This window comes from Aedes aegypti, chromosome 2 (genome assembly GCF_002204515.2).
Source record: "Aedes aegypti strain LVP_AGWG chromosome 2, AaegL5.0 Primary Assembly, whole genome shotgun sequence".
Classification (NCBI taxonomy): Eukaryota; Metazoa; Arthropoda; class Insecta; order Diptera; family Culicidae; genus Aedes; species Aedes aegypti.
Genome location: NC_035108.1, coordinates 131,157,770 through 131,171,582, shown reverse-complemented (window position 1 = coordinate 131,171,582; position 13,813 = coordinate 131,157,770). Strand labels below are relative to the sequence as shown.

General features: G+C 40.0%; 1 protein-coding gene across 1 annotated transcript in view; it reads right to left on the bottom strand.

Annotated features, from left to right (window-relative positions):
- The window catches only part of LOC110676024, a 540,392-nt gene that overhangs the window by 25,969 nt on the left and 500,610 nt on the right, over positions 1-13,813 (bottom strand). Inside the window, exon 5 of the mRNA XM_021842375.1 lies at positions 138-360. Within this exon, the coding sequence (XP_021698067.1) occupies positions 138-360 (223 nt within the window). The remainder of the gene's footprint in view (positions 1-137; positions 361-13,813) is intronic.

Here is a 13,813-nt window from a genome sequence, read left to right as displayed (position 1 = left end):
TGTGAATCGATTCAGTAACATCGATGTTCTGGACAAATTTGCCCAACGCTAGTTGCGGATCATGATTGTTACAGAGAGCGGTAAGTGAGAGATTAAAGTGTACAGGGATAATTTACCACGATCAATAAAACACTCACCTCAATCTGTACTCCTGCATGCTGGCCTGATAGGATGGCGGAGGTGGCCGATGCTGAAACTCGGGATACAACAGTCCGTGGGGTGTGCTTCCATTACGTCCACAAGGTCTTCGCGAACATCGTCCCAGATCCACGGTGGAACCAAGCCCAAGACATGGCGGAGCACCGGGAGCCGTCATTCGCCAGGCAGCACCACTAACGGTCACTAGAATGACTCCAACGCCTGAAAAAGGATAGAAAAGCACAAAAGAATGCAATTAGTACACTCAGACAATTGGATGTAAAAAGTTCATAATATCTATCCTATGAAGCAATCATGAAATTAAAAATGACGTGATAGAATTTTATAAGTTTGAGATATGGCACAATATTGCACCATATGTTGCATTTCATAAATATTTGTGATTTCTTAAGACATTCATATGTATTCTTATAGCGAAAATAACATAAGATTTTTTTATGCATTTCGAAGTTCACTTTGGTTGGGTGTAGTAGACAAGCAAAAAAACTTCTCGCCAAGGTGCGGCGATAGGTGTTCAATCTAATATAGTTTAACGAACGACGAGTGAAATTAAATAATGAGCATAATTGAACGAGCGAGAAAATCTAAATGAATTATAAGATAAAACAAACGGAAACTAAAAAAAAAAAGTTTCCCCATGCTGCTTCAGTCGCTGCTACTGCAGACATAAGATGGAGCACTTTTTAAGTGGTCTGCTTCGAGGTGTGTCCCAAGTCGTCTCCAAAGGACGCCGCTACTGTTCGGGGGCGGCGTCCGCTCTGTTGTCGACGCGGGGGAAAACTTTTTTAATTAAGATGTTAATTTACGTTTTCTTCCTGGTGCAGTTTCTCATGCTCGACGCGCCAACGATAATGTCATCAAACAACCGAATGAGAAACGACCGAACCAAAGAAGGAGTTCCTCCACAGCTGATGAGGGATGAAGGGTTTGAGGAATTGTTAATCGGGTGTTTGATGGTTTAAGAAGAAGTTTTCCGAAATGATTGTTGATTCTTTAAAATTGAAAGCTATTTCATAAATATCTATCTTCGATAAATCACGTCATTTGGAATGGTAATCGATATTCGCGGAAGATAATCTCACACATTGGTTGACCACCCGCTCGTTTAGGTGGCGACTTTTATGGGCACATTCGAGTGAATTACAACATCATCTCAGCCTCCACACACGATTCACAACCAGTCGTTACGGTAAGGTTCCGAAGCAGGAGTTAATCTACTTCACACTATCGACTGCTCCGGGTGACATACATGGCTGCCGAGACCAGTTTATAATAAATCGTTCACGAGACTTGCGGGTGTGCAAGTTTCCCACGGAATTAATCACTTTGGACGATGTGGTCATGATCGACGTCGGGAAGTTGGCTTGTAGGATTTAAGAGGTGAGAGGGATGGTTCGATTTCTTCATATTTTGAGTTGAAGTTGATTCATACGAATTGATAAGTAGAAAAAAGATTGTAGCTAATAATTATCACGAAAGAAATCATTAAGAATCTATATCGTTCTATATTTCGAATTTCAATCAGTTTTGTTTTCTGGAAACTATACTTCAACAATATATACAAACGTTTGAGAATATTTAATTAAATTAAATATTTTTATAACTCACATGCTGCACGACTTCAATAGACAACAAGCTTGCTTTAATTTATAATTGAATAATAAGACCATGCAAAAGCTCTGAAACTACAGCGTTTTGCAAAGCTTATGATCGCTTTAATATACCAGTAAGTAATATATTTCAAACTAGAAGAAACTAGCAGGAGCAACGTCTGGATAATCTGAATCTTAACATTTAGATGAAGGTATAGCCAGAAAATGAACTGCAGTTCAACACTCGGGTCTCATTTGTTGACTACTAGGTTTTGCGCATGCGTTATTATTATTGACAGCCCGCGTGAACAGAGTTCGCGCTGCCAGGAACCAAATCACAAATATGAATTTATGGGTTAACGATATCGTGATTTTAAAATCATAGTGTTTGGAGCGTTACGAAATGAAGATGCCAGAGTGCAGACAAGAAGTTTGTTCCCGAACTAGTGAAAACAGTTCATGAAAATCAGATGTGTTGAATCACGATGACAAGATCTAAATCACGAATCGGCATTTTCTATTTTTTTGCTATTAATGATGCTTTTCATTTTCAATTTATTGCGTGTATGCGCGTTAAACGCTATTATCGTGCTGAATTATCGAGCTAACTGGTTTCATGAGTTATTTGTTTTGATTAATTTTGATACCATGACATAATATTGTTGTGGAAAAACCTCCTCGGGCTTCATGAGAACCTCTGTGAGGATTTTTTTTGTGACAACCTCTGGTGACACTTTTATGGCGACTTCTTTATGAACCTCTCTGTAAAGCTAGCTGTGGAAGCCTACAAATGCTACACAGCTTTAGGGACTCCTGTGTAGGTAACTGTTGATACCCCTTTGAAAAACCTCGGTGGTCATTGTGACGACCTTTTCTTTCGAACATTATTTTGAAGATTCATGTGGAGATCTCTATGTCGATCCTTGTGGTGACTCGTTTTGGTACATTTGCGGAAGATCGATAGAAAATTTTATCGACATAAGAGATGATAGGGGTGGTAAATGACTAAACAATGCGTACCATTGGTACTTCGCGTACCTGCAGGTATAAATAGACCCCTTAGCCTCTTGTCCAGTAACTCCTATCCCTACCTCCCCGTGGTGACACCTGGGAAGGAGGGCTTCTCTCTTCTGAGGGTGTAGCTTATCAGAGCGTCTGTTCTCCATGTTAGGGGCGGCTCAAGACAGCGTCTTTTCTCCTTGTTAAGAGAGGCTGATCATCGTCCTAGTGCCAGCGTGGGACTTTAAACAGTGCTGTGCACGATGATCCTCCGGCGAGACAGAGGGTTGGTGTAGGCCTTACAAGCCAGCCATAAAAATCATCAATATAGGAAGCATACAATATAAATTTGTACCGGAACAATTGGCATAGACTCAGGCATCGAAAACGCGTTAGTCCGTCCATGGAAACTCGGATCGTGGAACTATAAGTCTCTCAATTTCTTGGGAAGTACCCGCATTCTTTCCGAATCATTGAGGGTCTGCAAGTTCGACATCATAGCGCTGCAGGAGGTTTGCCGGAAAGGGTCGATGGTACATACACTCCCGTGCATAAGTTTGGATTCACCCCCTAAAAACATACAAAAGTGTTCAGTCCCAGTCTCTGTGATTACACGTCCAAGTAAAACTCTCTCAGCCGCATTCGAAAGGCAAAGAGTTATTCTTACTTCGTATGTAGTTGTTCAGAAACATTTTTTGAATTTTGTATACTTAATATTTACTTCAAGTTGTGACATGTTTCGAAAAGCACATTGAAAAAACATAGCTAATTTTCTCAGCATTGGATTGACTAAAATTTTAAAACAAGGTGTCATTAGAACCGTAATCTTGTATTCTTCGAAGAGCGCTCACGAAATTTTTGCGTAAAAATCTAAAAACTATTCAAAATAAATGAAACAGTCATTCAAGTCATCGTGCAAAAGTTTGGGTTCACCCCTCAGTATGGTGTATCGTGCAAAAGTTTGGGTTCTAATGACACCTTGTTTTAAAATTTTCGTCGATCCAATGCTGAGGAAATTAGCTATGTTCTTTCAGTGTGTTTTTTGAAAAATTTCACAACTTTGAGTAAACATTTTGTGTACAAAATTCAAAAAATGTTTTTGAAAAACTACATACGAAGATAAAATAACTCTTTGCCTTTCGAATGCGGCTTAGAGAGTTTCAATTGGACATGTAATCCCAGAGATATGGACTGAACTCTTTTGTATGTTTTTCAGGGGGTGAACCCAAACTTATGCACGGGAGTGTACATATAGGGATGGTAGCTGCGAGCTGCGGCAGCAGACATGAGCTGGGCACAGCTTTTATCGTGATGGGCGAAATGTAGAGGCGCGTGATTGGATGGTGGCCAATCGACAACAGAATGTGCAAATTGAGGATTAAAATCCGTTTCTTCAATATCAGCATAATCAACGTGCACAGCCCTCACCTAGCAAGTGACGATGACGATAAGGACGCTTTCTACGCACATCTGGAACGTGAATACGACAGCTGCCCAAGCCATGATGTCAAAATCGTTATTGGAGATCTCGACGCTCAGGTTGGCCAGGAGGAAAAATTTAGACCAATTATAGGGAAGTTCTGCGCTCACCAGCTTACGAACGAAAACGACCTTAGACTGATTGATTTCGCCGCCTTCAAAAACATGGCCATACGTAGTACTTCCAGCACAGCCTCCCGTATCGGTACACCTGGAGATCACCCCAATAGACTGAATCGCAAATCAACACATTTTGATTGATGGAAGACACTTCTCGGACATAATCGACGTCAGAACCTATCGCGGCACAAACATCGAGTCGGATTGTGAACAACATTCGGTACCAACGCCGTCCACGGCACAATCTGAAACGACTCAAGCTACCCGAAGTCGCAACTGACTACGCGCAAAGCCTTGAAGCAACTTTGGCGGAAGAGGGAGAGCTCACCGAAGCCCCTCCTGAGGACTGCTGGAGTAGTCTCAAAGCAGCCATAAACAACGCAGCGGAAGGTGCCATTGGGTTCGTGGAAGGAAATCGACGGAACGGTTGATTCGACGAGGAGTGTCAGACGGTTTTGGACGAGAAGAATGCAGCGCGGACGATGATGCTGCAGCAAAGCACCCGTCAAAACGTGGAACGATACAAACAGAAGCGAAGACAGCAAACCCATCTATTCCGGGATAAAAAGCGCCGCCTGGAAGAGTTGGAGTGCGAAAAGATGGAGCAACTGTATCGTTCTCAAGAAACACGTAAGTTCTACAAGAAACTTAATGCATCCCGCAAAGGCTTTGTGAAGCGAGCCAAAATATGCCGGGATAAGAATGGAGGTATCTTGTCGGACGAACGTAAGGTGATTGAAAGGTGGAAGCAGCACTACGATGAGCACCTAAACGGCGCAGAAGAGGTAGATCAATACAGCAGGAGGAATGGCTTCATCAGTACGGCGGATGAGGGAGATGTGCCAACTCCCACAATAGGTGAAGTTAAGGATGCTATCAAACAACTCAAGAACAACAAAGCAGCTGGAAAGGATGGTATTGGAGCGGAACTTATTAAAATGGGCCCGGACAGGTTGGCCACTTGTCTGCACCGATTGATAGCCAGGATCTGGGATACACAACAGCTACCGGAGGAGTGGAAGGAGGGAATAATATACCCAATATACAAAAAGGGTGACAAGTTGGAATGTGAGAACTATCGAGCGATCACCATTCTTAACGCAGCCTATAAAGTGCTTTCCCAGATCATCTTCCGCCGTCTATCGCCACTGGCAAGCAGATTTGTGGGAAGTTATCAAGCCGGTTTTGTGGACGGGCGATCGACGACAGACCACATCTTTATGTGGCGGCAGATCCTCCAAAAGTGTCGCGAATTTCAAGTCCCTACGAACCACCAATTCATCGATTTCAAAGCGGCCTATGATACCATCGACCGCGAAGAGCTATGGAAGATTATGGACGAGAATGGTTTTCCCGGGAAACTGACCAGACTGATCAAGGCAACGATGGATAGTGTACAGTGCTGTGTGAAGATATCGGGTGCATTAGCGGACTCGTTTGAATTACGCAAAGGACTTCGACAAGGCGAGGATCTTTCCTGCCTCCTATTCAATATTGCGCTGGAAGGTGTTGTAAACGGATGGGTTTCAACATGCGGGGCACGATCTTCAATAAATCCAGCCAGTTTATCTGATTTGCTGACGACGTGGACATTGTCGGAAGAATGATCCAGGTGGTTACTGAACAGTATACCAGGCTGAAACGTGAAGCAGATCGGGTTGGATTGAAGGTAAATACGTCGAAGACGAAATATCTGCTGGCTGGAGGAACCGAGCGCGATAGAGCTCGCATTGGCAGACGCGTGATAATCGACGGAGATGAGTTCGAGGTGGTGGACGAATTAGTCTACCTCGGATCATTGATAACGTCGGATAACAACTGTAACAGAGAAATTCGAAGACGTATCATTGCCGGAAGTCGTGCTTACTACGGACTCCACAAGACCTTGGGGTCTGGTAAACTTCACCTCCGTACTAAGTGTACCATGTACAAGACGCTGATAAGACAGGTAGTGGCATGAGACGTGATAGTGTCATGAGACGAGGACCTGCAAGCGCTAGGAGTTTTTGAACGACGTGTGCTTAGGACGATCTTCGGCGGAGTATGTGAGAGCGGCGTATGGAGGAGAAGAATGAACCACGAGCTTGCGCAACTCTACAGTGAACCCAGTATCCAGAAAGTCGCCAAAGCTTGAAGGGTACGATGGGTGGGACACGTTGTGAGAATACCGGACAACAATCCCGAAAAAATGGTGTTCACCTCAAATCCGGCCGGTACAAGACGAAGGGGAGCGCAACGAGCTAGGTGTTTTGACCAAGTGAAGCAAGATCTTGGAAGTGTAGGGCGAACGACAAATTGGAGGTTAGCAGCCACGGACCGAGTTTGTTGACGTAACATTGTGGTGCAGGTCATGTCTTGGAGGACGTGGAGCCAGCAAAAGTAAAGTAAAGTAAGAGATGAAAGATCCATAGCTGAATTTGATGTTTGCAGATCAAATAAATAGTTCGCAGTTATTCCACGATTCAATTTTATATATTGTTTGCAGATCTTTTATCTCCTATAAGGGAAGATCCCCCAGTACCGGACAGCACCCAATACCGGAAACCGTCGAAAAATTGAGAAATCACACTTGTCACGCTTAGCTTGACCCCCTCCCCCCCCTTGGAGCGTGACGTAATTTGTGCATGACCCCTTATAGAGAGGAATGGTTGCGAAGAATAATCTATCAAATAAATATAACTTTTAGCTCTCAATATCAAAATTTGCTATTATTGCTGTGTGCGTTTGAAATGCAAATATCAAATGCAGGAACACCAAACGCGGTAAAATTTTCCTCAAGTAATGCGATGTCAGATAGATTTTTCTTGCTAGGTCGGCGGTGATTTAGATAATCGTGGCTAGGTGTCCTTTGATTGTTTTGTTTTACCGCATTTGGAGCACATTTGGTGAAGATTTGCACCTCAAATGCAAACAGCAATACTTAGATTGTTTTGCTTGCTTGGATTATTACGCTTCTAATTGACTTGTGAACCACTCTAATTGAAATTGAAACTTACGCTTTCTTTTGTGTTTGTACTTTTTCATGCTTACTTAGGTAGAAGCGTCAAAAAATGTTATGCTATTTTACATATATTTTAACCACTAAGGGCCGATTTCTTCACCTTCGCTTAAGCCGTAAACCACGTTTACCCATACGATTAAACCAGGTTTAAGGCCTAAGCGATGGTGAAGAAACCGCTTATAAATGATTTTATTTTATAAAATGAATTTTCAGTTAAAATGTCTTGCAGTCAATGCCCAAACATGCATGTTTTTCAAAACATATGAATTTGATATCCAAAAAGGAATACAAAGTGTGGTATAAAATTTGGTTTAACATTTACCTTATTTTGATATGTTTATGTTTTTATCCAAACGATTCAATAAAAATTTGTTAAAATGCAAAAAAGCTAAAGCATTGGAAAAATAAATGAAATGAACGTAAACATACTTTTAAATTCTAGAAGAATCTTTTGCGTAAAAATTGATGGGAACAACAGATATATCTCCTTCTATCATTTAAGTTAGCTTTCTATAGCTATCTCCACATCTATAAAATGTAATTATGCTCCATATTTCAATCGAAACCCCCCTCTGCCACAGTTCTAATATTCATGTTTCAACTCATTCACCGGAAAAGCTTCTGAATTTTCCATGTTCCAGAACATTTGTGCCCTTAAACTGCTCCCAAAATATATAAAAAAAAAGTCATCCTCTCCCACCTGCAGCGCACGCCGAACAACTTTCAACAGCCAGCCACTTTATCCATGCCACGGGGCAATACGCTTTTGTCACCCTCCCCAGCCTCCAGAAGTTCGAGAAAAAAAATACACAGAGAAAACCGTTGCTTGGTACACAAATCCACTCGCAAAGTTTTTCCACGAAACATTCATCCCCCGGCCGGTTGCACAGTGGCCCTAATCTGAGCAAAAGTAATAGAAAGGAGTTTTAAAATTCCTTCGCTGATAGGGTAAGTGTTCCCTTAGTTGCGTGTGTTCTTATAGTTGTGGTAGTGCCGTTTTCACAGATTTTATTACATTAACCACAGAACCGACACTGCCAATCGACGTATTGGCTTGTTGATACACGGAATAGTTGAAAAAAGCATTCAAATTGCTTTAAAACTGATGAAATATCACTATAATTTTTAAAACTTTACTTGCTTGTACCAATAGTTGCGGTAAAGTGTTCCTATAGAGGAGGATCGCATAAGAAAACCACGGATACTGCAACTATAGGAACACAAATTAAAAATATACCGCAACTAAAGAAACAGTGTACCAATAGTGGAGGTTTTATTTTTCACTGACATGCCGTGGATTACTGTGATGAAATCATTTTTTCTCATTAAGTCAACTATCGTCACTTCCCGTTGAAACATTTACGTGTACATTATTTGCGAATCTTGAATTTGGGCGTATAAATGAAGTTCAATCGTGCTTAGTACCTCCACTAATGATACATCTACCCTATTTTTTACTTAATTTCTTGAGTATTGAATGGACTTATGCACAGGTTAACTATTTGACGTTTGAACGGTGTCGTAGTATGTGACCATGGGAACCAGTGAAATCGGCACCGCCCAAACGTCAAATTAGTGAACTCATGTATGGACCAATTGTAATTCCCAAAGGTTTAGTATCGATTAATAAATTTTTCTATTTTTTCACATCATGCGATGACAGCTGGAATTGACCCATTTGAAGTTTTCGAAGTTCGAAAGAGTAAACCTTATTATTTGCTTGAATATTTTGACGCAAATTAAAGCTACATATGACGTCATTTTTTGCCACATTGAACTTAAAATTGTTTGCATCGCAAACATTGTCTGTCAAATTGGACGTAATTTTCCAACAATGGCGTATTTTTTAGTTCAAATACCATCAAATTTTCGTCATTTCATGTAAAATTGTGTTGATGTAGAGTATTTTGCTTGCCAATAAATTTACGTCTTCTTTTTCTTCTTCTTCTTCATCTTGGCATTATGCCTCACCAGGACAAAGCCTGCTTCTCAGCTTAGTGTTCAATGAGCACTATTATTAACTGAGAGCTTTCTTTGACAAAGTTGCCATTTTTGTGTGGCAGGTACGGTGATACTCTATGCCCAGGAAAGCCAAGGAAATTTCCATAACGAAAAGATCCTGGACCGACCGGGAATCGACACAGACACCTGGCATTGCTTTGTAGCTGCGGACTCGAATTAGAATTGCTCTTCTGGCCAACATTTGTAAGGAGTGCAACCACTGTGGGCCGGTCGTCAACGTCAACGGCACTCTTTTTTTTGTTCCTGTTGTTCTGTAAGCTTTCTAGGTTACCACGGTCGCCACCACTAGTTCATGATTTATGAATGAACTTTTCCGCTTCAAATGGCACTTTCGCAGTGGCTTTCGGTTGTTGGTTGGTGGCCCAGGAAATGACAAGGAAAAAAGATCCCCCCATACGATGTCCCTCTAGCTTCAGGCTTCCGTCGTCAGTAGAGCGGTAACCAAGTTTCTCTATCGTTTTTCCTGGATCTCGTCAAAGGGTATTCGATATTTTGATTAATTCTGAGAAATACCGCGCAAACGAAATTTCGCGGAATACCATGGAGTCCAATAAGTTGAAATTTATGTTTTCAAGTTATTGGTACATTTAGTTGCGTTCTGCTGAAAAAAACTTAAGTTTCGTTATTCTCAGTGTTAGAAATTCCGTGTATCATCTCGTTTCGTGTAGACATGAAAAACAATCGCATACTCTTAATCTCGTCATGCCCCGAACGTGGTACGGCAAGGACACGGGAACAGGTTATCAGGTGAGTTAATACGCCTTTGGTTGCTGTCCCTCGCTCCCACACACAAGCGCGCTCGTGGCAACTCTGAGAATAGTGTGTCACTTTGGGAGGAAGTTTGAGCCTTTTGCGAGGAAGTAAACTTTTTACGGTCACACACTGGCTGTTGTTCCCTGGGTCGGTGGGGATGGGGTCTATGTGTGAGTACATGTGCGGAGTATGACTGACAAAAGAAGAAGAACGGCGACGAAAAACGGCGGTTAGTTTTGGGTAAAGAGGAAGATTTAGCTAGAATCTCGGTCGGCAGAGATTTTCCGTGATAAATAATTGAGTAAGCTTGAGTGAAGTTTCCGGTTGTTGAGGAAGAGTAACACTTTTTTCGATTGAAAAGAGCCGTATCGTTAAGTTGGTCGTTGGATGTATCTATTTATTAAAAAGTCTATGAGTATTATCACTGAAGTTAGAAGATACCTTCGTTCAAGATGAATGGTTTATTCAAGAAAATCAGAACTTGTCTTTAAGAAACAAATAAGTTTGGAAAATTTTCTATAGATGGTCAAAACAAGCATTCAATAGCCTGAATATATTGGATACTCATATTACGAACTAGATCCGGAATTCGTAATTTGAATCAGTTTGTAATAAGAGTCTGTTTTGTGAGGCTTCTTTGTAAGTTTGTATGATTTCTCCCGATCCGTCATTCGAACGGAGAGCCTTCATTCCGTTACCAATGATGAATAACCTGTGGCTTGTAACCTTCGCTAACGCTAGAAAGATGGCAATCAATGAGGGTAAGAATCGCACGTAACAATATTCGTAAACGCATCTGGCGTGCCCTTATACTGACTCGGATTATTATCTCGTAGTAGATAAAAGTCAGGAGCGGTTATTTCGAGTTCCAGAAATAGCCAAACTGCAACGTACCAACAACTAGATGAATGGGAAAAAATCAATGTGAACAACTTGAGAGTCAGTATCCACGGAGTTTATGGCCGTAGCCAGAGGGGGTAGGAGAGGGCCGTTGCCCTGGCTGACCGTAAAGAAAAGAAAATTCAACAGGCTTGCTACAAAGGTGTATATATATTTGTTTCGAATTTTTAAAAGATGGTCTTCTGAATTCATGTTTACGTAAAATTTGTGTCTTGAAGTTCATCATGACGCAAATTTACGTAAACAATAATAATAAACTTAAGGAATTCGGTTAAAAAGCAAACTTCTACCGACAATCTTATCCAACATAATTTGAACGTGAATTGACGCTGTTCGGAAATCCAATCTGCATGGTTATTAACGCATGGTAAAGATGGATAAATTATGGGTGATATTATGAAAAAAAAAACGGGATTCGGACCCAGGACTCTTGTATGGTAGATAAACGCTTCACCAACTAAGCCACCGAGCCACTTGGTGACATAATAACTTAGAAAGTTAAGGTTAAGGCTCAATATAAGCGCCAATTTATATTAGAGTGACTGCCTCTCTGTAGTAATCATGTCGTCACTTGAGTGAGAACGAAACGTTGATAGCCTTCCCGCATCTTCACTCTTTCACAATACAGTTGTTATGGAAGCAATGTAGGCAAACAGTTTCAACATTGATTAAAATGTCACTCGCTCTGCGCGCGTGTGTCTATGAGATGGATGGTTGTGAAAAGGGTCTGCGTGATCTGTTGGAATTTGAATTCGAAACTTGTAACCTTCTAAGTTATTAGGTCACCAAGTGTCTCGGTAGCTTAGTTAACAAAGTGCTTGTCTAGCATACAAGAGTCCTGGGTTCGAATCCCAGCCGACCACATGGATTTGATTTTTTTCATAATTTCACCCATAATTTATCTATCTTTACCACTCGTAATGAGTTAATTGATTTAATGTAATTTTAAGATATTTCAACAGTTCGCCACGGATGTTTTTTTAAGCATCTGTTATTTTGAGAATAATTAATCTTAAAATTACTTCAAGTATTTGCCTAGGAATCAGATAAGAAATAATTTCAGAAATTCCTTCGGAATTCTTTATCTCATTTTCTATTTTTTTATTTTAATATTATTTAGAAAATCGTTCATACCATAGGGTAAATACCTTTGCTAACATAGTTTTTGTAGCCTATCTTACGAAATTTTTCCTCAGCTTACTGATGGTGATCTCAGAATTCAAAACTAGCGGTACGCTAATGGCGAAAAAACGATGTTTCTAACAAAATTCAACATGGCGACCAAATTCAAAATAACCGCCATTTTTTTTTTTCAAGTTTAAATGAAAGCTATATCTTTTCTCTATACGATGCCACTAAGTTTGCCATGTGTTCCAAGCGAAATATGAGACTTATCACGTGAAGAAATACCCAAGATTTATAAAAATATGGGCTTTTTCGCAAACTATTCAGCTAGCTGGCGTACGAGGGGTCCACCAATTTGAGAAAACAAAAAGGACCACCCTTATGTTTTATCGAAAACTAGCGATCAGTGACATAAAATTGGAATTCTAACGATGGATGCCGATGGCGGCCTGGTTTCAGCGAAAATTGCTCCAATGTCTGCATGAAGTTCTTCACTACCCTGCGATTAACAAAAAAAAAGTTCGGTTTCGTTAACCTCCAAGAACTCCTTTAGGTACTCTTTTGGAAACACTTCCAGAAACTGCGTTTTGTTTCGGAAAATAACATGGAATTTAACCAAACTACGAATTCCATTGAGAACTTTTCCAATCAATATCTCAAGCAGGGATCCTTAAAAAATACTCTAAAGATTTTTCCAGTAATTTGATTTGAATAGTTTAAAGATAATATCCTAGCAGATTCTACATCAATGCAAATTAATCTTGTTCAACGAAGTTTGCCAAATTCTTCAGGTAATTGGAAATGGTTTACGAATTTTCCCTGTACATTTTTCCAAGTAATCCTCCATGCATTATTTTGGGAATTACTCTAGGTAATACATAGAATAATCATAGAACATAGAACACCTAGATCAGCCATTCCATGAAAAACCGATCTAGTGGGTTACAGAATTCCTTGAAAATTTGCTATTTTGTTCCTTATCCAAAATACGAATACACGTATTTTTTTATTATTTGCCAAGGGTGACCAGAAAAATCGAAACCTTGCGAAATTTTTATTTTAAAAATTATAACTTTCGAATTGCTTGACCAATTTCCAACTTTTTTGAGCGAAATTGAAGCTAGAGATTTTGACTTTTCAAGAAAATACATAAAATTTTACAAAAAAAAAAATTACATGAAAAAAGTCAAATATTTCAGTTTTTACGTGTTTTGAAGGCCTCGGAACCAAAGTGGCTATTGCGGTTCTCATTTCTTCTTGAAAGTTCAGTGAATTTTACGTTTGCTGTCAAATTTTCAGCGATGTATGTTTTCTATTTTTTGAAATATACTTTTTTAAATAATAAAACAGTCATTTTGCATCGGCACACACTGTAGGCCTCAGCGGAATAGATTTTTCATAAAAAAAAGTCATAAGTTTTTAACAGCACAACCGATTTTCAATCTTTTTTTTATGGAATTAAGGCTTAAGATTTCAACTTTTCAGGAAAAAAAATATAAAACTGTGAAAAAAAAATGTATTACATTAAAAGATACAAATATTTCCTAAAAAACTAGAATTTTTAACTTTCAAGAAACAAAATGAGAACAGCAATATTCCCTTTGGTTAAAAGGCCTTCAAAACACGAAATTTATTATTTGCTTTTTTTTCATGTAAAAACACA